Source organism: Bos grunniens, chromosome 9, assembly GCF_055505025.1.
Source record: "Bos grunniens cultivar Pamir isolate PY7600 chromosome 9, Bosgru_T2T1.0, whole genome shotgun sequence".
NCBI lineage: Eukaryota > Metazoa > Chordata > Mammalia > Artiodactyla > Bovidae > Bos > Bos grunniens.
This window is the reverse complement of record NC_141173.1, coordinates 94,817,501-94,843,196: the sequence shown is the minus strand read 5'-3', so window position 1 is coordinate 94,843,196 and position 25,696 is coordinate 94,817,501. Positions and strand designations below refer to the sequence as shown.

The 25,696-nt window shown below is 54.4% G+C and overlaps 1 protein-coding gene across 1 annotated transcript; it reads left to right on the top strand.

Moving 5' to 3' along the window:
* The first annotated feature begins 13,544 nt into the window (after positions 1-13,544).
* Positions 13,545-15,621, top strand: LOC147366393 (uncharacterized). The gene is made up of 3 exons (XM_086318529.1): positions 13,545-13,741; positions 13,961-14,120; positions 15,038-15,621. Exons 1-3 carry the CDS (start codon positions 13,688-13,690, stop codon positions 15,253-15,255), a joined length of 432 nt encoding a protein of 143 aa, XP_086174655.1. The 5' UTR covers positions 13,545-13,687; the 3' UTR covers positions 15,256-15,621.
* Positions 15,622-25,696: the final 10,075 nt, after the last annotated feature.

Sequence of the window (25,696 nt, the reverse complement as noted above, 5' to 3'; positions counted from 1 at the left end):
CCTCTCTTGGTGTCCCTCCTGGGTCAGGGGGCCTGGAGGGGACCCAGGCTGGAGAGCAGGTCTGGGAGCCTGGTGAGGCCCCATCAGGAGCCAGGCCCAGAGCTGGGGACAGACGGCAGGAAACCACCGCGACAGCCAGAAAAGCGCTCCCAGCTCCGAGCGTGGGCACCCAGCGGCCAGGCAGGAGCGGCCGCCACAGCCCGCGATGCGCCTTCCGAGGACTTCCAGGGCTGCTTCTAGACGCCTCTGCAGCATGGGGGCTGCGCACTGCCTGCGAACGGCGCCAAGAGCCCATTCCACCGTTCCTAACCAGAAAAGTCCTCCTTTCACATTTGATAACGTCAAATATAATTTAAAATACGTTATGGCCAGTCTAATTACAGTTTCTTTGTCCTGAGTGAGTGTTTCATGCACACACACGCATCTGAAGAAGAAAGCTCAGCCTTGGGACTGCCCTAGCCCCACCTGAGCCTGACTCTCTGGAAAACACCCATGATGTACATGTGACGAGCCTGTGGAAGCCTTGCTGGCAGGCTGGGCTGCATTTTTTTCAAAACCTCAGGTTTTCCCAGCCACATAAGCTATTCTTTCTCAAGGCATGACTTTTGTGTAGAAATTTATCATACTTTTTCATCATTCCAGAAGTGAATTATTTTTTTTTTTGGAAATTGAAGAAAATCCTTTAAGCTGTCCGGGACTCACTCAAGCATGTAAAAAGGGTATTTTTCAACCATAGTTCAGATGCTGAGTATGTTCTCAGCCTGAATCATCTGAATTTAAAACTCTGCATTGGGCCTCTTAGCCCAACAGCTGAGTGTCTTAAAAAGGGGCCATTTATAAAGAAAAATACGGTCGTGAAATAAAGGATATGTGGAGTTAGAGATCCTGCGGGTTACAGTAATAGATTGAAAGTCATAAATCTTAGTTTCTATTCTTGGCTCCAGAAAGAATTTATGTGTTCACTGCATCTGGCACGTGGAGGCAACAGGAAGAGAGACTTGAGCACTTGGATGTGGAGGAAATAAAGTCTTCTTGTAAAAGTTCAATTATGAAACCTACACGCAAGGCCAGAGCAAACATGTGCAAAGCCACCTTAAAGAAACACAGCAGTTTACAAGTCAGATGCAGGTCAGCCAGGACTGCACAAGGCGGTCACAGAAGCAGCTACTGGCAGCTCATATCCGAGCAAAGGGGAAGTGGGGGGAGATGTGACGGCAGAGGGGAACGGGGAGGGGGCACGGCACGTCTCGGTCTAGCCCTGGGGCACGTTGCTGGGTGGGAAGCAGTAGAGGGTACATGGCAACTGGGGTTTCAAGCTGCTTCTTGGCCATTTACTAGCTGTGTGATCTTGGGCTAGTTACTTAACCTCTCTGAGCCACCATAGCTTTACTTGGGGAAATGGAGATAACTGGGCTTATCTCTGTGAGTTGAAGAGGGATGAAAAGATGAAATGCACGTCAATCACTTAACAGAAGGGTGGTGGGGACTGTTGGGGTGATGGTGGACGTGATTATGCTGGGCATGGTGATGGTACTGTAGAGCGGCAAGCCGACCCTCAGCACAGAGTTGCCAGGTTGGGCTGGCAGAGCCCGATGCTGTTGGCAACGCCCAGTAGCCAAACAGACCTGGAACACATGCGCGGTTGAACAAAGCTGGGTTTCTTGGTATTGGCCACCAGGGAGATGACATCTTGTGGGGAACCTTGGAGAATCTGAGTAAGGGGACTGGAGGTGGTGGGGGGCTTCCTTTAGGATTTGGGCTTGTTTGGGGCAATCGTTCTGGATTGGAACCCAGAACATTGAAACTGGCTATGACTGGGCAGCGTGTTTTATGTGCGATTGTAATTGGTAGAGAAATGGCTGTCACAGGTGGAAAGGACGGACATGTGCTCACTTGGTGGTTTAAACAGTATGCTTATTTTTTTTTGTCTGTGTTCAATCATGATTATGGAGTGGCCTTGTTTTCTCTCCATCCTGGTCACAGAGTGACCTTGTTCGATGTTGGTGTTCACTGAAATTGTGTTTGTTCAACAAAAGAACATCACGGCTGAGCTGCGAGGGCCATGCCAGCTCCCAGCTGACAGCTGTCATGGCTGCTTTTTTGTTTCTCATCGCCCTGCCCCACCCAGAAACCTCACTCCTGCTCATCGTTCACCAAGTACCTCTTTGATTATAATTGGGCTTCGCATGTATGGGAGCTGCAGGGGACAACCGTGGCCACATGGATCTGAGCATTCCAGATCCCCGAGCTAAGGTTACTGTTAAACCTTATGATATTGCCACTCTTCTAGGTAGAAAGCATTTGAATACTGACAACTTCACACTGTTGAGCCTAACTCTTTCTCATTGTAGTTTGATAAACTGTCATTCCGGAGCCCTTACCTTTCTCCTGGGAGCCTATTGTGAGAGGAAGGACTCTGTCTCTGGGTATGAATGATTTGAGGAATCTGATCCTTTAAGGCAGAGAACTTGATCTTAAACCACACTCAAAATGTGGAAGGACTGATGCAGAAGCTGAAGCTCCAATACTTCGGCCACCTGATGCGAACAGCCAACTCATTGGAAAAGACCCTGACGCTGGGAAAGATTGAGGGCAGGAGGAGAAGGGGACGACAGAGGATGAGATGGCTGGATGGCATCACCGACTCGATGGACATGAGTTTAAGCAAACTCCAGGAGACAGCGAAGGACCAGGAAGCCTGGTGTGCTGCAGTCCATGGGGTTGCAAGAGTTGCACATGACTGAGCGACTGAACAGCAACAAGGCTTGGGTGCTGCCCGCTCTTCAGGGAGGGGGTGGGCGCTTGCAGGAAACCAGTGAGAAGCATCAGGACACACTCTAGGCGGGAGCTGAGCGCCAGCGCAGAGCTTGAGGTGGCGGGGTCTCGGCAGGGCGACGCCGGCTGCCGGGTGCCAACCACACGCCTGTATCACAGGTTCCTGTTACCCGTCCCCAGGCCCGCGTGTGCCTTCTGTGAAATTCCAGTGGCAATTGCTGCTTTAATTGATGCTTTCCCCGGCAGGAGCAGTGGAGCAGGTTAACAAATTGAGGCGTACAAAGCCACCTGTGCTTTGAACGGTTCTATTATAAGGGCGCTCGCTGGGGCCAAGGAAGGAGGGCAGGGGGGCTGGATTTCTCCCGTGTTCTGCCGTGTGGGGCTGTCCCCACCAGTTTGAGCACTTCAGCCAGAACCCAGAACGTAGAGGCGGCTACTGGAAAACCCAATAGCAAGCACTTTGCCTTTCTGAGCCCAAGTTTGGGGAAGAGAAGTGCCTTAGTCTCCATGGTTGCTGTTACAAATTACCACAACCCTGGTGGCTTAAGACAACAGGAGTGTATTCTCTTGTGGTATGGAGGCCAGAAGTCTGGAGTCAAGGCCGGGGGCAGCCGTTGGGGTGGGGGTCGTCTGGCCCACGCCTCTCTGGGGGCGCCTGCAGCCCTGGGTGCCACTTGGCTTGGAGTCGCAACGCTCCACTCGCTGACTCCGCGGCCACAGGGCCTCCACGTCTCCTTTGTACCCTCCGCCTTCGGTCTCAAACCTCCCTCTGCTCCTCTCCTCTACGGACACTTGTCAGGATTCAGGGCCCACCCAGATAATTCCAGATGATCTCATGTCAAGATTTTCTTTCTCAGGGATTTCTCCGGTGGTCCAGTGGTTAGGAAATCCGCCTGCCAAATGCAGGAGACACAGGTTCAATCCCTGGTCTGGGAAGATCCCACACGCCGAGGGACAAACAAGCCTGTAACCTAGAGCCGGTGCTCTGCAGTAAGAGAAGCCCGATCATTGCAACAAAGACTCAGCACAGCCAAAATATAAATAACAGTTTTTTAAAAAGATTATTTTTCCAAATGAAGTTAGGTTCACAGGAGATCAGGGCATGGGCATATCTCCTGGGGCCCTCCATGCAGAATCCACCCCCAGAAACACTTGCGTGACCACCTTTGACACCTGGCTGCCTGGTCTCCTTGCCTCCTGCTCGTATACCCTGAATGGGCCTGATACGAGGGCTGGGGGTCCAAAGCAGAGGGACCCGGGCCACCCTCCAGGACCCACAGTCTGTAGTGGCAGAAGGACAGACAGACCCCCACTGGCTCCCTCCACACCCTGGCGGCCCTGGGTCGCCGGGCTCCCAGGGGAGGACACCCCTCAGCCTCCCAGGTGTTCTGGCCGGGCATCCTGCCGCAGACACACGCTCGGGATGCCCCCCGTCCTCCAGACGGGCTCCTGACGCCCCGGGGCGGTGACCAAGCACCACTCAGCCGCCGCTGCAGCCGTTCATTTCGGTGCTGGAGCAGCCTGGGTGTCCTGTCCTCCTGGAGCTCCAAGGCTGTCCGCGAGGCCATTGATTTAAAAGACAATATCACTTGCTTCCAGAGTTTATGAGGCCATAAACAGCCCCCGCATATTGATGACGGCCGAGGTGTTTGCTCAGCACATTTGCTGTGTGTGTTTATTATGAGGGCCATGCTTTAAAGCAAAGGAAACCGCAACTGTTTTCATTTCCTTTGGTGGGGCCGTGCCCTTGCCCCAACAGCTGTCTTAATCTACTGGATCCCTGGTCCCTCTTCCCTGACCCCGGTTGGAGGCCTTAACATGGACCATCTGAGACACTTGGGCTGGGATGTGGTCAACTCCCATCCCCACCCTTCTCGGTCTCGGGGAGCCTCCCAGGGCTAGCACTGCTAGGCGGGCCTTGGAACGGGAGGGAAGGGAGGAGGCTCATTTTTCTGAGGGCCCCGGCCTTGAGGCCGTCTCTGGGGCCTTGTCTCTCCTCTCTGGGGAAGAGCACATGCGGTAATAGGAGAACTGAGTGAGCTGCCAGCATCCGCTCCTCTCACAGCCTAACACACCAAATAAAATTCCTTTTCATCTTGAGAAGCTGAGATGCTGCAAGGCTGGGCCGCTAGTCCATAAAGATGAATCTTCAGAGCATTTACTGGCTGGAATGCCCCGGGAATCCAAACTGGTTTCTGTATAAAATATGAGGAAGGTTCAGAGGAGGTGGCGAGGCTGGGTGGGGAGCGGGCAGGGGAGATTGATTGCAAACTTTGTGCCAACTGAGCAGTTCCGTGTGTGCCAAGTGGCGAGAACAACACTTGAAAAATGTATTAGATTATCCAGAACACAACGCTGATTTATAGGTGCAGTAATCCCCATCTTGCCATCCATTTTCGTAATAGAGAGAGATTAGGGCGACGGTGGCGCTTTGTTGGGATTGCCAGCTCTGTCCCCACCCTCGGCCGCCCCCCAGTCCACGATGAATCACAGGGTAAAATGCAAAGTTAGCGCTTTTAACAGGATGTTCTGATGTGGAGGGTTTCGAGATTTGAAGCGTTTCTGAATTTGGAATGAAAACTGACTACATGAGGAATTCGGTTTTTAAAAAAAAAAAACTAATAATATTGATTGCTTAACATCACAAGGGTCTTCCTTGTGAGTGAGAGGAGGGAGGCAAGGAGTCCTCCAGGAGCTCTCAGGCTGGGTTTAAAACATGAGGTGCATGTTGGGAACAGCCAGGTGACTCACCCCCAGGGGCATCTCACAGGGTAGCTGCCAGCGGTCCCACCTGAACATAACTATGGCCTGGAGCACATGGCATCTGATGCCACCTGAGCTGGGAAGGAGCCTGCCCAGAGAAAATGGCACGCACCCTCACCGTGGTCAACGAGCATCTGTCTACTCGGTACACAGAGAGCCAGCGCCTAGGATGGGCGAGGCACGGTGCTAGATGCCTGCAAGATGCCAAATACGGGGCCCCCTGTTGTCTGCTAAGGGCTTTGTGAGACTTCTGATGAAGCAAGTCTGCCCTCCAGATCCTTACAATCCCAACTGAACTGGGGCTGAGCAAACAGGAACCACAGGAACGAGCAGATGCACAGAGCAAGTTCCCAAAGGAAGCAGATTAGGAACTAGCACATTGTCAAGTCAGGGGTGGGTGGGAGGGACCAAGGGCTCCCGGGGCGGAGGGTGAAGTGTGCTCAAGGGGACTTTCCTTTCTGGTAGCGGCTCCAGGGATGCCCTGGAAACCAGAAGTTGTCTGGGTGGACTTGGCCCATCCCTAGGGCCTGCTCACCAATGTTTTCTGCCTCTCTGGAAGAAACATGACCCCTAAATCTGTCTTCCCAAACCCCTCTTCTAGGGAAATCTCATTCCCATATGTATTGTTCTAACAAACAGTTTATCATTTTATCTCCTGCAAAGTCCCCCGGGACCAGGCAGGGCGGGAGAGCCCGCCTGTCTGTCTGCATACCGACTGCATCAGCAGATGAATCTCTTTAGGCCCCAGGAGAGGATGCTGTCAGCGTTGGGGGGGGTGGGGGCTATCCCACCACTCTGCAAGACCGCAGAGCTGGGTGGGTGGGGGCTGATTCCTGCCCACTGGGCTGGGCCTGAGAGAGGAACAGGATACCTGCTCTGGGGAACCATCATCAGTACAGCATGATGGGAGGAGACGGCCTGGGCACCAATGCTCACGGCACAGGTCATGGGCACAGTCACCAGAAGGGCTGGGTTGGGACACTGAGACCTGAAGCTAAAAGAGCTTGAGGGGTGTCTGCCGTCAGCACCATCAGCACCACCATTATCCCCGCATATCCCATCACTACTATCACTCAGTTCAGTTCAGTTGCTCAGTCGTGTCTGACTCTTTGAGACCCCATGGGCTGCAGGATGCCAGGCCTCCCTGTCCATCGCCAACTCCCAGAGTTTACCCAAACTCATGTCCATTGAGTCGGTGATGCCATCTAACCATCTCGTCCTCTGTCGTTCCCTTCTCCTCCCACCTTCAATCTTTCCCAGTATCAGAGTCTTTTCAAATGAGTCAGCTCTTCCCATCAGGTGGCCAAAGTATGAGAGTTCCAGCTTCAGCATCAGACCTTCCAAGGAACACTCAGGACTGATTTCCTTTAGGATGGACCGGTTGGATCTCCTTGCAGTCCGAGGGACTCTCAAAAGTCTTCTCCAACACCATAGTTCAAAAGCATCAATTCTTTGGTGCTCAGCTTTCTTTATAGTCCAACTCTCACATCCATACATGACTACTGGAAAAACCATAGCCTTGACTATCACTAGAATTACCATTTATTCCTTTCTTGGGGCTGTGTTGCCCAGCTTGCAGGATCTTAGCTCCCTGACCAGGGATCGAACCTGCGCTCTGGGCAGTAAAGGCACAGACTCCTAACCACTGGGCCACCAGAAAATTCCTACCATTTATTCAAAAGCAGAGACATTACTTTGCCAACAAAGGTTCGTCTAGTCAAGGCTATGGTTTTTCCTGTGGTCATGTATGGATGTGAGAGTTGGACTGTGAAGAAGGCTGAGCGCCAAAGAATTGATGCTTTTGAACTGTGGTGTTGGAGAAGACTCTTGAGAGTCCCTTGGACTGCAAGGAGATCCAACCAGTCCGTTCTGAAGGAGATCAGCCCTGGGATTTCTTTGGAAGGAATGATGCTAAAGCTGAAACTCCAGTACTTTGGCCACCTCATGCAAAGAGTTGACTCATTGGAAAAGACTCTGATGCTGGGAGGGATTGGGGGCAGGAGGAGAAGGGGAGGACAGAGGATGAGATGGCTGGATGGCATCACTGACTTGATGGACGTGAGTCTCAGTGAACTCTGGGAGTTGGTGATGGACAGGGAGGCCTGACGTGCTGGGATTCATGGGGTTGCAAAGAGTTGGACACGACTGAGCGACTGATCTGATCTGATGATTCCTAAAGAAGCCTGTGGGCCTGGCCTTTGCTAAGTGTTTCACACCTATCTAGATTAACCCTCACAGCTACCCGTGACTAAGGGACCGCCATGCTCCTGTTTCATAGATGAGGGCCCTGAAGACTTAAAGAGGTCACCCAGAGAAGTGGCAGAGCAGGAATTCAAGCCCAGGTGGCCTGACTCCAAAGCCTGAGTCCACCGCATAGCAAACTGCCTCCCATCCCAGGCGAGGGCACCCGGTTGATGCTGATATCCTGAAGGTCTGACCTGGGGAGACTTGACAAGGTGAATCATTTTATTGTGGGCAAGCTGCAGGTGTAGCAAGGGTGGAGATGGGATCGCTCCATTTGTTTTGTGCATCATTCATTCATTCGCCACTGATCTGGGTGGAGACAGCACAAAGAGGTGAAGGCTTGTCCTGTGGGCCCTCGGGAGCCACATGCGGCCATGGCACTGCCCCTGTCCAGAAGGAACAGGAAGGGCCCAGTGTGTGCCACTCCTCTGCTCTGAGAGCCACTCGGGCAGGGGGGTTAGGGGTGGGGAAGGTGATGGGGGTGGGGGTGATGGGAGATTAGGTGTTGGGGGTGGGTGATGGGGGATTAGGGGTTGGGAGTGGGGGTGATGGGGGGTGGGGATGATGGGGGTGGGGGTGATGGGGGTGGGGTGATGGGGGATTAGGGGTTGGGGGTGGGGGTGATGGGGGGGGGCCAGGGACCAAGTGGCAGGCAGTCTCAGCCTCCTGCGCCTGATGCCTCCTCTCCTCTTTCCATCATCCACCTGAATACGTAGGGTTGTTACACACACTTAAAACACGCACACAAGACAAAAACGCCAATCCATCCTGCCGAAGGCATTTTCCCTTAGATTTAAAACCCTGTGTAATTTAAGGGATATGTAATTCATGTGTCTGCACTGAAACCATCAAAGTGCTTTTAAAAGAGCTATTTGAAATCTTCGGAGCTTGATGAATCTTTCCAGTTCTTTGAAACATGGGAACCACATACTTCCAGGGATAGAGTCAGTCAAACACCAAAGGGGTGCGCGGTCCCCGCACCATCCCCGCGGTGGGGCGGGGTGTGCCAAATGGGCACCCCCACACGGCCGGTTTAAAGCGTGGGTCCGGGGCGCTCGCCTGGAGTCGCTGAAAGACTGGACCGAATCTGCTACAGCAGCGGCGTCCCCGCCGCGACCCCGCACAGGTGTTGGCTGGGCCTTCTCGGCCCAGGGACCCCACCAGCCTCCGCGCCCGCCTTCCACTGCGGCGCGGCCGGGTGCCCAGCTGACCGCTAGGATGGAGGAGAGGCAGGCGCGGGGGTGCCCAGACTTCTACCTTGACGGGAAGTGCGGGTGATCACCCCGCTGTGCCGTGTCCAGGGGTCACCCCGCGATCACCACGCTGTGCCGTGTCCGGGGGTCGCGCTCCGGAGGCCCCCAGGCCTCGCGGGGACCCCTCCATCGCCCCCTTCCCCGCCCCTCCCCAGCTACCTCCAGACCCGACCCCGCTGAGGTCACCCCCCCAGCGGGGCCCCAGCTCATCCTGACTCTCGGCCCTCCTCTGCCCCTCCTCTCTGGCATGGGAAGCGCCCACTGCTTCCCGATCTGTTTCTATACCCCTGGAAAGGGGCGTTTTGCTCTCGCTTGCACCTTCTGCCCCGCTCGGCACTGGCCTGTAACCCCCTCCCAGGCGGTCAGGACGCCGTGTTAAGGATGACCCAGGAAGCCGTGCTGTCCGCCGTGTGGACTAGGCCCGAGGCGTGGAGGGCAGCCGCCCATGGACACACACCTCGTCTTCCGTCCACCTCAGAACCCGTTTTCTTCTGATTACTGAAGGCGGCCTCACCCCAGCTGCGGAGGGGGCAGGGGCTGGGGTGCGCGCACGGTTCTGGACATCCCAGCTCAGCTCCGGGTCTCTTCCTCAAACCATCAGCTAGAACAGCAAGCGCTGAAGAAGGCTGATTTGGTTCGTTGTTTCAGCTGTTACATTGGAGCAATGGGTACCATTTTCAATCCCAGGGCTTCCTGGGGCTCTGGGTTCCCTTCCAGAGCAGTGAAGAAAGCAGGGGTTGACGTGTATTGTATTCTGCTTAGTCCCTCGGTTGTGTCTGACTCATTGCGACCCCACCGACTATAGCCTGCCAGGCTCCTCTGTGCGTGGGATTCTCCAGGCAAGAATATTGGAGTGGGTTGCCATGCCTTCCTCCAGGGCATCTTCCCCACCCAGGAATTGAACCCTCTCTCCCAGGTCTGGCCACCAGCAACCTGAGTTACTTCCAGGTCACCCACCCAAGCCTGTGCTCACAGAGCCTCTCTGAGTGGCCCCAGGTGATCTCCCATGAATGTTTCACTCACAGGGAAATTAATCCTGAAAGGAGGGCAATCATCTCCCCCTTCATCGACCCCTCCACTTCCAATTTCCCCACAACCCACAACAACCTCAGCCCCCAAGTACTCCAACATCAAACACATGTGACCAAGGTTGACATCTTTCTCTCCCTTGCTCTTTTCAACCCAAATCCAATCTGGCCCCAGTCTGGCCAATTCTCTCCTTGAAATGTCACTCAAATCCACAATAATGTTCAGTAGGATTGAGTCCTGAAAATCAAGAGTGAGAGGAAGGGTGTTGCAGACAGGGAATAGACTATGCGAAGTCTGGGACTGTGAGAGCACCCCAGGGTGGGAGGCGGCCAGCGGTCTGGAGGCCCTGCTGGACGGCTCACCAGGCCGCCTGACCTCTGCCTCAGTGGTGTGGGAACCAGCACTGCCCTTCAAACACCTCGTCTCTCACTGGTGCTCAGGTCTGCCCAAGAGTTCTTGGAGTCCAGCTCCATCTCCTGTCTCCATCACTTCCTGGGGAGCAGCGAGCTTCAGAAGTGCTCCCCAAGGTGTGAGCAGGACTTCCTGCGTGCGTGCAAGAATACACTCTAGTTCCCCTCATTTGACACACACCCGGGTCCCTTTTGCCTTTGAAGGCTGGGATCAGGCCACTGCCTCTCACGGCGCAAGAGACCCAATCAACCTCTTCGGCCTCGACCTCTCCCAGAACAGGCAGGTTTCCTGCCCCTCCACAACCACCCCCATGTGACCCCATCACAGGACCAGACTCCTTGGAGATGGTGCTCCTGGAGCAGCAGGGTGTGACTCAGTTGCTGGACAGGACGTGGAGACGATCACCAGTGGACAGGAAAGCTTGCTCAGCCTGTTCATGGAGAACATTCGAGTTAGTGTCATGACCAGGATCCACCCCACCCAGTACACGAACGCCTCCCACCACACGTGACTAAGCCTCTCCCTAGAGCCAGGCCGGGGGAAAGTCCTGGCCGGTGGGGTGTTTCCATCTTGGCTTGTGTTCATGGGAAAGGGCGGCATCTTCCAACGCAAAAGGCTGCGTGTGGTCAACTTGAGACCGAATGACGCCCACAGCCCAGAACTTGTCACTATATGCCTGTTCGCATGCTTCCAATTAAATGCAGAGGTTCTGGTAGCAGCCACCAGCCTCCCAACAAATGGCCCGGAAAGGGAGAGATTGGGCCTGGGGCTTGGGTCCTCCCATCACCATGGAGACCAGTCATCACTGGGCAGAAGCAGAGATGGTCGTTTTCCGGGTGTTTGGAGGGGACAGTCCTGGTCAGGCTCACACTGCCGTCAGCGCCCGCACTGCCTGGCTCACTTTCTCCTTCCCCAGCCTGGAAGCTTCTGTCAGTTCTGTAGCACTTTCTGAGGTTCCCTACGCGAGCTCCTCCCCCAGCCCTGGGGTGGGGGGCCAAAGGGCTCAGAGGCAGACCCTCAGACGGGAACTTTGCTCCCACCCTTCAGTGGCTGTGTGATGCGGGGCGAGTCCACACCCTCTGAGCCTGTTCCTCCCTGAAGGGAGGAGTGACATCCAGGCCGTCGTCACAGGAGATGAGGCCCCTGAAAGTGATGGGTAAGTTATAGGGCGCTGTTCAAGTATCAATTATCATCGTGGTGCTTCACTGCCCAGCGGTCCCCAGAGACTGGAATAGGTGCCCGTTACTTCGAGAATAACGGAAATAATGAACCATCATGAAGCGCTTACTGCTCTGAGGAACACCACTTCATGTGAAGTGCTTAATTCAAGCCTCTCACGCATCCTGCAAGGAGCAGCATCTCCACGGACAGGTGAGGAACGGAGGGGTCAGCGCTTGCCCTCGTGGGAGCGTAGGTCAGCGGTCAGCCAGCGCAGGCGTGGTCGCTGTTTGCAGAGTCCATCTTTCCAAGGCCGCCTGCTCACACTAACACCTAGCACGTGTGCATGCACACACACACACACACACACACACACACACAACTTCACTTCCCACTGGGGCTCGCACTGGGCCAGGAGGTACTTCCCCAAAGCGTAGAGGCCCATCCTCTCCCAGAGGGTCGTGCTTGGAAGTCCCGCTCCACAACCTGGAGGCAAGGCCTGTCCCAGATGGCGGAGGGGACCCCTGGACGGACGAGGGATCTCTCCATCAGGTCACTGTGTCAGGCCTTTTGCCATTGACGCAAATCATCACCAGGGAGTCACTCTCCTCCCCACCTCCCCGCCAGCCCCGGCCTTGGAGTGCAGACTCTAGGGGTCCCACTCTGGCCAGAGCCGCCCCCAACTCCGCTGGGTTTCCAGTGTGCCCTGGAGTTTACTGCCATCAAAGAGTGGGAGTGAGGATCGTGGCAAATGGCGCGTCCACCCCTTGCCCTCCATCCAGTGGAGCGCTTGTCCACACCGGCCAGTGGCTCACCCCAGGCTCCCGCGTCTCCCATCATCTCCTCATCCTCGCCACGCTGCCCTTGGGCTCCTGTTCCAGATGCCAGCATGGGTGGTCCACGCCCTGCCAGTCCGTGCTCCTCTCCGTTTAGAAGCAGCCCACCAATTCCTGGCACCAGTCACCGATTCCTCCCAGGTGGACCCCACAGACACTGGGCCAAGGACCTTCTCCTTTAGGGGACATCCCAGCTCCGGGCTACCTTCTGAGGTGCTCGGAAAACCCTCTGACCAGAAGGTAGCCCTGGGAGGCACTTGTGTAGAGGGAGACATTTTTAAAACAGAACTCACCTGACCCCTCCTGAGGCTGCTAAATCAGGCGCAGGCCTGAGACGCCTCCGGGGGAGGAGGGGCCGTGTTCCTGATGACCACACACTCAGTGCACTTTCCCATCTGCATTCATTTGGGGAGCTAATTCTGGCTGCTGAATGTCTTCATTTAAAATACACACATACATGTATTTTGTTCAGTGTTTTAATTAGGCCCAAAGGAATGTACTTTCAAATTTTGGTACACTTCATTTGTTATATTAATGAAAAGCCACTTTAAATCAAGTTTCCTGTTGATATTTCATTATGTATGCTGTTCTTACACATCTCTAAAGGAGATTTACGTTACAGGTAGTAACCACAAATACCGGCCGTGGACATGCTGTTAATTTAAAATGTAAAGTTTTCTTTTGAGGCGCAGCAGAAATATAGGGTCGCTCTCTTCGCCAGGGCCGCTCACTTCCCTGTGAAAATGACCCACAGCTGTCGCCCCATCCGGAGGCCCAACCTACAGGCAGGGATCTGACGTTCACACCCAGGTTCACGGAAGACAGAGCTCAGCACGGGGGCAGAGCATAATGTGCAGGGACTGGCCCCGCTCCCGACAACATGGGCAGCCTTGACGGTGGCGCTGGCCTTGCCCTCGGCTGTCGCTGAACGTTTCCAGGTGCCAGCACTGCACCAGGCAGGTCAGCCATATGCCACCAGATGGAGCCCACCCCACCTCGCCGAGATGTAGATGGTCCACCCCGACCCCGTATGGCGGAGGAGAAAGCCGACATGCAGGGCTAATGGACTGTGGAGTTAAGATCTGAAGCCAGGCCCGGGGCCCCTGACCACCGTGTCCAACTGAGAGAAGCTCTGCTGGAGACAGGCTTCTAGCCCCTGTGTTGTTGGGGTGTTGCGAGGTAAACCTGGCTTAGTAGCTGAAAAAGACGGTGATCAGCATGGTCCCGTGCACGGAGGGTCAGCGCTGGGCACTGACTTTGAGCCGGCAGAGGGTAAGCTCCAGTCTAGACATGTGTCGGTGCACTGAGCCTTACTTCAGTGCCCACACGGGTTGTTCAATCACATCTCCCACGTCAGCAGGCTGAGAGCACCCCGCACAGGAATACGAAGGGGGAAGATTGCTTCATGAAGGATTCAGTCTGAAGGATTCTGGACTGCTCAGAATCCTTGGCCGTGTGATCTGACTCTGACTCCCTTTCCTTGCCTTTCAGGTGAGGGAGGCAACAGCTGGGATGACTGGGGCACAACCAGTTGTCTGGCCACGCTTCCTCTGGTGGCCTTCAGGGCCTTACAAACACCGACAGATGTTACCTCCAGGACCCTCACGAGGACCCTCTGCGTCAAGCTGTCATCGTCACTCCTGTTTTACAGGTGAGTGAACCAGTTCTCAGAGAGGTCAAGTGACAAGCCCCATGTCACACCGCAGATGCAGGGCGTCGGGGGAGTACAAAGGGCCCAGCAGAAGCACCAGGTCTCTAATGACTGACACCTGTGTTTTATAATTTCTTACTGTCACCAAGGCAGAGGGTGGGGAGTGTTATGGTTGACTCTTTTTTCCTGGTTGACTTTTTAACATCTTATGATGGAGAAAGGAATTTCAGACAGTATTCTGCAGCTTAATTTTTTTTAAAGAGAATTTTTAAGTGTAAGGCAAATATGTTGTTATGCGTGGCTGGATGGTACCATACGCACTGAAATGGCCTCTTTAGAGAAAGTTAAGATAAATGTGGCAGTTAGGTGACACAGCCCCCAGTGCCCTCAGCAGCCCCAACAGGGGCAGAAAGGGCCAGACACTCACTTTCCCAGAGGTGAGACCCATGTGCGAAGGAAGCCTGCTGAAGGCGCCTGGGAAAGCACGTCGTCCCTGATCAGAGCAGAGGCATGCTCAGGGTGCTCTCCCTTGCGGCTCCTTGCAGCTTTGGGTCACACCAGGCACCCATCTTGCAGTCTGAGGGCAGAGGAGGGGGCGGGAGGATGGAGGGGTCTGGCCCCCCTGAGTTGAGAGCCCACCCTGGGCCATGTCTCCAAGGGGACACTGCCTGTGAAGGGACAGCCTGAGCCCTGGTGGGAACGTCTTGGGCTACCTGTGCCCACAGCACACCCCCTGTGCTCTGCGTGCCCCCAGTGCCCTTGGAGCCAGGGCAGCAGGGAGCCCCCAGGAAAGGGGCTCGAGTAGGGCGGGCACTGGGGGCGAGAGTGAAGCGGGTATAAGGGTGCGTGGAGCTCAGGCAGGTGGGCAGGCACTGGGAGGGGTCTTCATCTTGCCCTCACTCGGGCTTTCTCTGCAGACTTGGACAGAGCAAGTGGATTTGGAGCTGAAAGGCGGCAGGGGGGTGACAGGAGGTCTTCCAGGCCACACGGCTTGGGCTCAGGCCCTCGCCTGGCAGCCCGGGACACTCTGGCTCCAGAGCGGGTGGGGACACAGCACCAATCCCCCCCTACCCCTCACTGCCCACCCCCAGTGGTGGCGTGGGGCAAACACGGTGCCCTGCAGACACTCTTGTAGTGGCCCTGGATGAAAGAACAGCTCCAAATAAAAACGGCAGACAAGCTGCAAAATGGAATTATTTCCTGCCGTATCAGTAAACAGGGATGTCACACTCATCAGCGATTGCAGCCACCAAACATGGCGAGCTGGTGAGCTGGAGGAAACTCAAGAAGGACAGCACCTGTCATCGAGTGGCCACCAGCCCACAGCCACTCCCGAGGGTGAGCCCTGAGGAAACTCAGGGCGTGAGCACACAGGACACTGGCCCCGGATCGCTGCGGTGCCTGTCAAGGGAACGACTTCCGTGAGCCCAGACACCTCCCCATACGTAGAAAAGTGCTGAATTCCTTAACCTGAGACATTAAAGAAAACTTCTGACGTTCGGACTACCTGCCCTCTGTTGCAAAATATATAACCTGGCTCTTCCCCTCACCTCCTCAAACCAGTTCTCGCAATATTACTTGAGATGCTGCCTTCTGGGCTTAAGTCCTAAAAACGTTCCACCAAATCAAACAGAACTCTCAGTTTTTAGGTTCGAGTATTTTCTGAGTCGACAAAGTGAATGTTTGCTGGTGCAGACCTCTGACTCCTTTGCCCTGAGACCTTGGTCTGGCTCCCCCACGGCCGGAAGGCACCTGGAGAACAATGATGCTCTTCTCTGAGAGGCCCACAGCCTGTCCAGCCTCGTTCTGGGCCCCTGGCCAGCTCCTACCTGTGGTCTCTGACTGCTGAACCCTGGCCCACACCCCCGGGGCTGCCTCCCGTCTTGTCCTGAGACACCGTCCCCAACGCCCCGTCCTGGGAGAGGCTCTCCGGGTCCAGCCAGACTCCTCCTTGACGCCCCCACCCCCAGCCCTATCTCACTCCACCTTCTTCAGCTCTCTCCTCAGGACACTGTGAGTCCTCCCAAGCCAGGGGTCCTCTTGGTCCCCTGTCCCTCACGTGTCCCATGGTGGCATCCTCTGGGCTGGACTTTGTCACCTCCTCAGAGAGGCCCTCTCTGATACACCGACATGGGAACCTCCTCTTTACCTTCCGCCGTGTCACCTCAGTATCTTCTCTTTGTCGTATGTGTTCCCATCTGTAACTGTCTTTTTTTCCCTCGTCTTCTTGCTCACTGTCTCCCCCGCTCCACTGAGAGGTCCTGAGGGCAGCATCCAGGTTGGTTTGTTCACACCGTGAGCACAGCTCCTGGTTCACAACAGACATCTTTCATCTGTCCGTCTGTCTGTCATCTATCGTGCGTGCGTGCTCAGTTGCTCAGCCGTGTGCGACCCTTTGTGATCCCATGGACTGTAGCCCGCCAGGCTCCTCTGCCCATGGGATTTTTCAGGCAAGGATACTGGAGTGGGCTGCCGTTCCTTACTCCAGGGGATCTTCCTGACCCAGGGGTTGAACTCGCATCTCGTGCATCTCCTGCACTGGCAGGCAGATTCTTTACCACTAGTGCCACCTGGGGAGCACATCATCCACCACATTTCAGGCATGTATGTATAATACGTAACATACATAATAGCAATACTTACATCGTAAGTTTATTACTAACAAATGACTGACTCTCCTTCCTTGGACTCCCAGATCACTTTGCCTGTTAGTCTCTAACTTTGTCGTGATTATCATTATTTGACTAACTGCTCTATTCCTCATAGAACACACTCCTGCTAGACCAGGGGCTCATCTCTGCCCCGTGTCACCGGCCAGGGCCACCCCAGCAGGCACTCAGTCCTGCCCTGTTCACCGGACCTTGACTCTGGGTCCCCATGGGTTTTCCCTGGTTCTGATTCACGGGCATCAGGAGGAGAGAGTGACGGCTTACTGAGCTCCTGCCATTCCAGCCACAAGAGCAAAGGACCCTGCCAACATCACCCCATTTAATCAGAGATTCATATCAGAGTTCCCATTCACAAACGCGCACGCCGGTGGTGAAAGTTTAATTTGCTTGAGATCTTTCTGACTCTCCCGTCTCCAACTATTGACATGTGAAACTGGAAAACTAGGATTCTTAAATTTAAAGAATCATCAAAAAGGCCCCTCTCTGAGCCATCACTTGAGTCCCAGGTGTCAACAGTTCTGAACCTTGATAGTGACACGTTTGTGAAACAACTTGTCACTGAAACGACTCCAGACCTGGAGACCCGGGCTCTCCCTGCTCCCCCAGCCCAGCCTGCAGCTCTCTTCCCACACTCTGGAATGTGGGGGGCTGCCTCTTGGGGCCTGGAAGGGCATTTTTGTCTGCTATGACCCTGAGCTGCTATGACCCAAGGCATCCCCCCCAGGTCCTGCATGAAGGAGGCCTGTCTGGGGACCGAGGCCACAGGGCAGTGGCCTCCCAGCCTACGGGGGTTGGCCCTGAGTGGACCCTCACTCGTGAGCCCTGACTTGCTTACTTGCGTGTGTGCACGCTCAGTTGTGTCTGACTCTTTGTGACCCTGTGGACTGGAGCTCGCCAGGCTCCTCGGTCCATGGAATCCTCCAGGCAAGAATACTGGAGTGGGTGGCCATTTCCTTCTCCAGGGACTTGCTTACTTAAAAGGTGCTTGATCCCCGCGTCTTCAGCTGAAGGCAACCTGAAGCTAAAGACAGCCCACCAGTCCACTCCTCCACTTCTGGGCGTGCAGGACAACAGGCAGCATCGCAGGAGTGCCTAAACATCTCTTTCACCAGCGCCCCTCCCCGACAGGGCTGCAGCCTTGACTTCAGTTGTCACAACAATACAGCTGTTTTAGGTCCTCAGAAAACCAGCCTTGGAGAGGCAGCCAGAGACCCCGGGCCTAAGAGGTCGCCTTCGTCTTGCCTCGAGAAGCATGCATGTGCACACGCGTGTGTGTGTGAGGGTGGGGGGATTGTGCCAGGCAGGTAAATGGTGAATTCCTGGACCATGTTTTCCTGTTGGCCTGGGAGGGTAGAGCACTGAATTCTGTCCCCCGAGAACCCCTATTTCAGGAGGCTGTGGCACCAGGCGCAGAGACCCCAAAAGACCCAGTGGGAGAACATTCTTTCTGAAGAAACCCCCTTCTACGCACAGGAGCCAGGCCTCTGCGGGCTGACGAGGGCCAACAAAACCCAGCAGACAACGTAACGAGGTTCCACCCGGAGCTGCCCGAAGCCACTGACACGTGGCCCCGGGGACCTGAGTTCAGCGGGCAGCTGCCCTGGGGTTCACATGTGGGCATTACCTTAAAGGAAAGGGAAAGCAGCCCTGCTCACCGATCAATATTCACATTTGTGTGGAAAAGCACAAATTATAGGAACTAAGTGAAAACTGGTGACCCCACTTCCTAGTGATGGAAATTGTTACTATGTTGCAGAACGTGCTTCCAGATGCCATTCTCTGAGTGTGCACGGGAGCCCGTGTGCAAGGGCTTCCATTCTCCTGGAGTCTGCTTTTCTTATTTAAAAATAAGTTCTTCCATGTCACAAGGTTTACATTTTTATGGATGTGTCATCATTTCCTCAACTGATCAGCGGCGGAGGCTGGTACCCATCAGGCATTACTGCAGCGGGTAGGACTGCCCACACCCAGTGGAGCTCAGAGACTTCAGCCTGGACCCTTTCCTCGGGGACAGACTGGCTCCCACTCAGAGCTGTGAGTCTGATCACCCACCTGACTTAAGTGTGAAACTCAACCCAGGCTGACATTTGAAATTCAAGTTTTCCTGGAGCTACGCTGATAGGTTTAGAGACCCGGGCAGGCTGCTGATGAGGGGAGGGTAACAGCAGAGAGGAAGATCTGAGCTCTTTGAAATGACCTTGGGGTCAAGAGGTCATTTGGTCCAAGCGATTCTTTTTGCGGAGAAGGAGACTGAGGTCAGGAATACTTTTATGAAAGAGTAATAATCTGGTAGAGAAATCAACAAAAGATACAGAGAGAAATTTTCCAAAAGACAAAACATGAGTTAAGAACGTATTTTAAAATATTCAATTGTGTTCACAAAGAAATGAAAACCAAACAATAAAAGGTCTTTTTTGTCTATCAAATTTAGGGGAAAAAGATAGAGCGGGCTGGGTCAGGGAGCTGGACCCTTTGTACGCTTGGGATTTTCAAAGATGTGATTTCCTCTGCGTGTACCGTGACAATGTGTCCAAATAGCTTTAAATATAGTCATCCCACTTGATACATTGTTTTTACAGGAATTTATACCAGGAATTTATCTTAATGAATTAATTAGAGATAGGCACAGAGATTTATCTTCTAGGACATTCACCGCAGCATTTTTTATGGTGGTGAAAATTTGGAAAAGACATAAATGTCCAACAATAGGGGATTGGTGAAATAAATGGAGCCCAAGGCAGCCACTAAGATTCAAACTTTAGAAAAATTAATGACACGAAAAGGCTCATGATATAATAAATTTAAAAATTTGCTTATAAAATTGAACACTTTTTTTTCAAGTGGATATTTCTGAGTGCCAGAGTTGCAGGTAATTTTTGTTTCAAAATTTTATCTCTATGCTCTCATGCTTTTCAAATTTCTACAATGGATGTGTTTGTTAACCTCTTAAGGAAAGGGCACCGGAGGAAGGTCGGATTATGGCGGGGAGGCTGCAGGAAGTGAGGAAGTGTTGTGAGGTTACCTGCTAACTATGGCTTCTCATTAGCCGGTAGCTTCGGGGTCAGGGCCAGGTCAAGGCTGTCCTTCTTGGCCCCTGGCACCCACGTGGTGGCTCCCGGCCCTGCACCCGGGATTCAGCCTGCTGGCAGACCCTGTGAAACAAGATGCTGCTGCTGAAGGCCAAGGGCAGCCTGCAGGCCTCAGTTGGCACCTGGTTTGCTAATAATCAGACCCTAGATGGATTCTGGTACATGTGGGTGGTTTCTGGGACTCAGTACCCCTTCCACGCTTCCACACGCTCTTATTCCTGGGACTGTGTACCGCTTTGCTTTTCCGACATCCCAATTCCTGTCCCCCATTCAGACCAGGGAGAAGTGGATGGGAAGCACTTCCCACAGGGCTTTCCTCCTCCCCTTGCTGGGTGAGACTTGCCCTCCCTTCCTGACACTGACCTGCCACCACCAGGCTGCTTGGAAAAACTGACCAGGAGCTCTGAGCAAGGGCGGAGGACAGGCTCATGGAGGGCAGTAGACGGGACTCGGGGCCACGGCAGCAAGGAGGACCCAGGACGGAGGACCCTGGAGCCCCGAGATGGTGTCACACGCTCCCAGACCAACCGGGGCCACCCTCCTCCGAGCAGTGGGGCAGGCGGCACCCGCTGAGGGCAGGTGCAGACGCAGTGCCTTTGGGGTAAGGAAGTGACAGGGGCTGGCGCGGCCATGAGACTCCCCGTGGTGCTGGCCGACCTGGGCGGTGGGGGAGGACCACACGGAGCAGGGCTAGAGAGGGAACCTTCAGGGGCCAGAGTCTTCCTAAACTGTCTGGTGCTAACAACAGGAGGAGGCCAGCTCCTCTGCTCTATCAGAAGCATGTCCCTCAAACCCACTTCTCCGGGGTAGTTCAGTGGGGACCCAACCCAGACACCGGGCGGCACGAGCCGCGGGGGCTCTAGGCCGGGCGCCCCACAGGCCGTGCCCACACTGGTGCAGCTCTGGAGCCAGTGAGTGGCACAAATGCACACCTGGACCAAGTGGGGAAGCCTCAGGGGCGAGCGCTGGGAGGAGTGTGGCCAGAGAGACAGAGGAGGGCTGCAATGGGGTCTGCACCGGCTCCTGAGAGGCCCACCGCCCCTTTTCCGGGTCTCCCGCATCCCTGCGGCGGCCCGTCCTGGCTTCCTCATCCCTCACAACCCCCGCAGCCCTTGCCCTCAGCACCTCCTCTGTCCTCCTCCTCTCTGGACAGGCCGTTCGGGAAAGTTCTAACTGCTTCGATGAGTCTTAGAGGCCCGCTGAACATCGTAGCTCTCATTTCCTCAGTCTGCAGGCCGGGGAGGCCCCCTGGAGGACCAGCTTGCTCTGAGGGGTAACAGCAGGGGCCGACGACCGGGAACTCGAGAGACAGGCCAGCACCCGGCTCTAACGACCGACCGCCTGCTTGCTTCACTGTCAGCCTCCTCGGCAGCAGGACGCTCCCACACCTGTCTGGCCTACGTGTTCTTCAGACCACGTCCTCATCTGCCGTCAGAATTCTATTCTTTAGGACTCCCACCCTGGGCCTTTCCCAAATCACTTGCTTTCCCCCCCTTACTAGGGGACCCCGTTTTTTTCTGGCATCTATGCACTCTGTGCTTCCCTCGTGGCTCAGATGATAAAGAATCGGCCCCACAATGCAGGAGACCCGGGTTCAATCCCTGGGTCAGAAAGATCCCCTGGAGAAGGACATGGCAACCCATTCCAGTGTCCTTGCCTGGAGAATCCCATGGACAGAGGAGCCTGGCGGGCTACAGTCCCTGGGATGGCAAAGAGTCAGATAGGACTGAGCCACTAACACTTTCACTTTCATGCACTCTGTACCCACCTTGAGTCCTGAGCCCCATCTAGGAGCACCTGAGCCCCCATTACGACCCGCGCCACCCTCCCAGGGAAGCACCACACCCTTAGGAGCCTTGCTAGCCCGAGGAGCTGTCCAGAGCGTCAACAGAGGAAGAATTCCTTGCACCACCCACTATCCCGCTGACCACGTGAGCCCCGTGGACAGGACAGCCGCAGGCTGTCAGGATGTCACAGGGTGTCGAAGGAGGGCCACATGGAGGGGCGCACGCCGTTCACAGACCACTGCCATGCTGCCGCCTGTCCCCTGCCAGTGTCCCCTGACTGCCGAAGCCTTGGCACGAAGGTCTCAGAGTGGGGCCCGGTCCCCGCACATGGCTGGCGCGTTCTCAGATGCCACCCTCCTGTGGTCCCTGCCCTTCTGCTGAGCCTGGTTGTCTTTCTGTGGATTCTATGAGCCACTTGATATCCTTCTAGTAGTCCCTGTTTCTGCTTGAATGAGTCCACGGTTTCTGCCATTGGCAAGCAAGGGTAGGCCACAGCTCCCTCCCAGGGCTGCTGGAAGCACTGCTGGCTGGAGGGGGGCGCCCGGGGCAGAGGTCATTTGTGAGGGAGCACTACAGGGGGAGCACCGTGAGGAAGCATCATAAGGGAGCTGGAGCCCTGGGCTGACCCGAGGCCTGGGGGCCCCGGACTCCAAGCCTGGTCCCGGAGGGTGAGCGTGTGTGACATGGAGGCCAAGAGTCCTGAGCACAGGGAGCCGGCTCCGCTGACCAGCTCGTCACCAAGAAATCCAGGAGGCCTCCTCGCGCCCCCAGAGGGGTGGAAGTTTGGCACCAGCAGGGACCGAGGGCCCTGGGGGCTGAGGGGGAGGGACCTGGGGGGGGAAACAGCCATTTCTTTTATCTTTGCATATTTAGAGGTACGGCGTAGACACTCACACTGCACCAACGTCAGGGTCCTGGTTTTGATACTGAATATAGTTAGCTAAGACGTTGCCACTGGAGAAGCCAGTGAAGGAGACACCTGTGGACCTCTGGTGTATTATTTGTGTAACTTCCTGTAAGTCTATAGTTATTTAAAAATAAAAAGTCATTTAAAAAGATACGGGATACAGTGTTTTCATAATGAAAACCTGGCCATGTCAGATCACAGAAGGAAGCTCCCCTAAATTCCAAAAGGGAAACGTAAGAGCTGGGACATAATTTTCCACCCCAGGCTACTGAACTTCTGGTTTCCCTTGCCCTGTGCAGGGCTGGGAAAGACCTAGGAAACGTTGGCAGAGAGCCCCGACTTGGCCTCTACCCCCAGGCCTGACCTGCAAAGGACACTGTGATTAGTAAAACGGGGTATTTCCGTAAGGGCCTCTCATGGAGGTGGCAGCAGCAGTTAGAGAAGGCCTGTAAGCAACACACACAGACACACTTACAGACACACACCCACACACTCACACAACACTGCCCAGCCACCTTCATGGAGCTCTTTCCTATTTCTTGTGACCCCTGCACCCCACCCACCCATCCCAGTGTCGGGTGGGCAGAACAAGCCCACTACAGGACTTCCTTGGTGGGCTCGTGGTTAAGACTCCGCCTGCCAATGCAGGGGACATGAGTTCAATCCCCGGTCCGGGCAGATGCCACATGACAAGGGACAGCTAAGCCCGAGCGTCACAACTACTGAAGCAAGCGTGCCCCGGAGCTTGCGCTCCACGACGAGAAGCCGCCGCAAGCAGTAGCCCGTGCGTCACAACTGCAGAGAAGCCCCCACTCGCCGCAACTAGAGAAAAGCCCAGGCAGCAACGGAGACCCAGCACAGCCAAAAATAAATAACCAAAAATTTTTAAAAGAGCAAATGTCCACGGACGGCTTCCGGAAGCCACCTAAGCACGACACTCAGTTCTTTCCAGTGCAACGTCAACTCTCTCGTCTATGGCTCAGAGAGCCTCCAGCGAAACAAAATTAAAATACAGAAATAGAAAACATAAAGCTTCCTCTTTACTCCTTTGTGTGGGACTGAAGCCTTTTAATACAGTTTCCAACAAAACCCATCTCAAATCCAATAAACTATGGAGAAAAATAGTTGAACATACAAAAAGATTCAGAAACCTACAATAAGGGAGCTTATGTGAACAAGTATTTTCCTGTGAAATTGATTTTCTCCAAGAAAGAAGAAAACTTTACAGTCTCAAAGAGACCAGGGAGGAAATTGCATCGATGAAAAGAGAACCATCTCAAATGTTTAAAATCTTGTTTCTAGAAGTAAAACACTAATTACTCATTGTTTCTTAGGTCCGTGGAAGCAGTGAGCTATGTATTGGATGTTGCAGAAAGCCAGCTTCTCTGGTGACTCAGATGGCAAAGAATCTGCCTGCAATGCAGGAGACCTGGGTTCGATCCCTGGGTCAGGAAGATCCCCTGGAGAAGGGAATGGCAACACACTTCTGTATTCTTGCTCGGAGAATTCCATGGACAAAGGAGGCTGACCAGCAAGTTGATGGGATCGCAAACAGTTGGACATGACTGAGCGACTAACACTGCACTGCAAACTAATTACCTGGAGAAATTCTCTGACTGTTTAGAAGAAGACGTAGGTGTGAAAAGAGGAAATAACAAGAAAGATAAAAAGAGGAAGATCACAGAGTGGGAACAGTGTCAGACTTTATTTTTTTGGGCTCCAAAATCACTGCAGATGGTGACTGCAGCCATGAAATTAAGACACTTACTCCTTGGAAGGAAAGTTATGACCAACCTAGATAGCATATTGAAAAGCAGAGACATTACTTTGCCAACAAAGGTCCGCCTAGTCAAGGCTATGGTTTTTCCAGTGGTCATGTATGGATGTGAGCGTTTGACTGTGAAGAAGGCTGAGCGCCAAAGAATTGATGCTTTTGAACTGTGGTGTTGGAGAAGACTCTTGAGAGTCCCTTGGACTGCAAGGAGATCCAACCAGTCCATTCTGAAGGAGATCAGCCCTGGGATTTCTTTGGAGGGAATGATGCTAAAGCTGAAACTCCAGTACTTTGGCCACCTCATGCGAAGAGTTGACTCATTGGAAAAGACCCTGATGCTGGGAGGGATTGGGGGCAGGAGGAGAAGGGGCGACAGAGGATGAGATGGCTGGATGGCATCACTGACTCGATGGACGTGAGTCTGAGTGAACTCCCGGAGTTGGTGATGGACAGGGAGGCCTGGCGTGCTGCGAATCATGGGATCGCAAAGAGTCGGACACGACTGAGCGACTGAACTGAACTGAACTGAACTGACAAGAGTATCTGTTGGGGCAGATTTGCATAACAGGGCTTCCAAAAGGAAACAAAGGAGCAGAGAAGAAGAAATAACAGAAGAAAATTGCTCAGATATAGAAATCATTAGAGATCATTAGAGACCGTTAGCAAAGGGAAGAAGGGGGGAAGGGTTGGGTAAAGCAGCGCCCCCCCTCCCCAGAAACCAACACCCACAGGTGAGGAACGAAAAGGAAGAATCCTGATCACGATCACACAGCCACCAGAGCTGAAGGCCTGTTCTAAGAAAATGGATAACCTGAATGTTTTACAAAACAAACAGAAATGAAGACACATATTCTAATGAGGAATATAAAGAACAATTTCTTATAAAGAAATTATAAGGAAAATAAAGAACAAAATAACCCAGAGGGAAGGAGGGACTGAGATTTACGACGGAGCATTCAGCACAGGAGCGGCTCAGAGCCTGGCGGAGCAGCAAGGGGAGCACCGCCGGGCCTGGCGGTGTCCACGCGGTCAGGGAAGGGCAGGGGCAGTGGGGTCCTGAGGCCACGTTGGGGAGGAGGTCACTGGGTGGGGAGAGGAGGCCAGACCTAGGAGGGCCCGGGGGGAGGAGGTGAGACCCGGGAGGAAATCACACGGGGGAGGAGGTCAGACATGGGAGGAGGCCCCGGGGTAGGAGGCCAGACCTGAGAGGAGGTCAGACCCGGGAGGAGGCCCGGGGTGGGGAGGAGGTCAGACCGAGGAGGAGATCAGACCCGAGAGGAGGCCAGGGGGAGGCGGTCAGACCAAAGAGGAGGCCCGGGGCGGGGGAGGGTGGGGGGAAGGAGGTCAGAC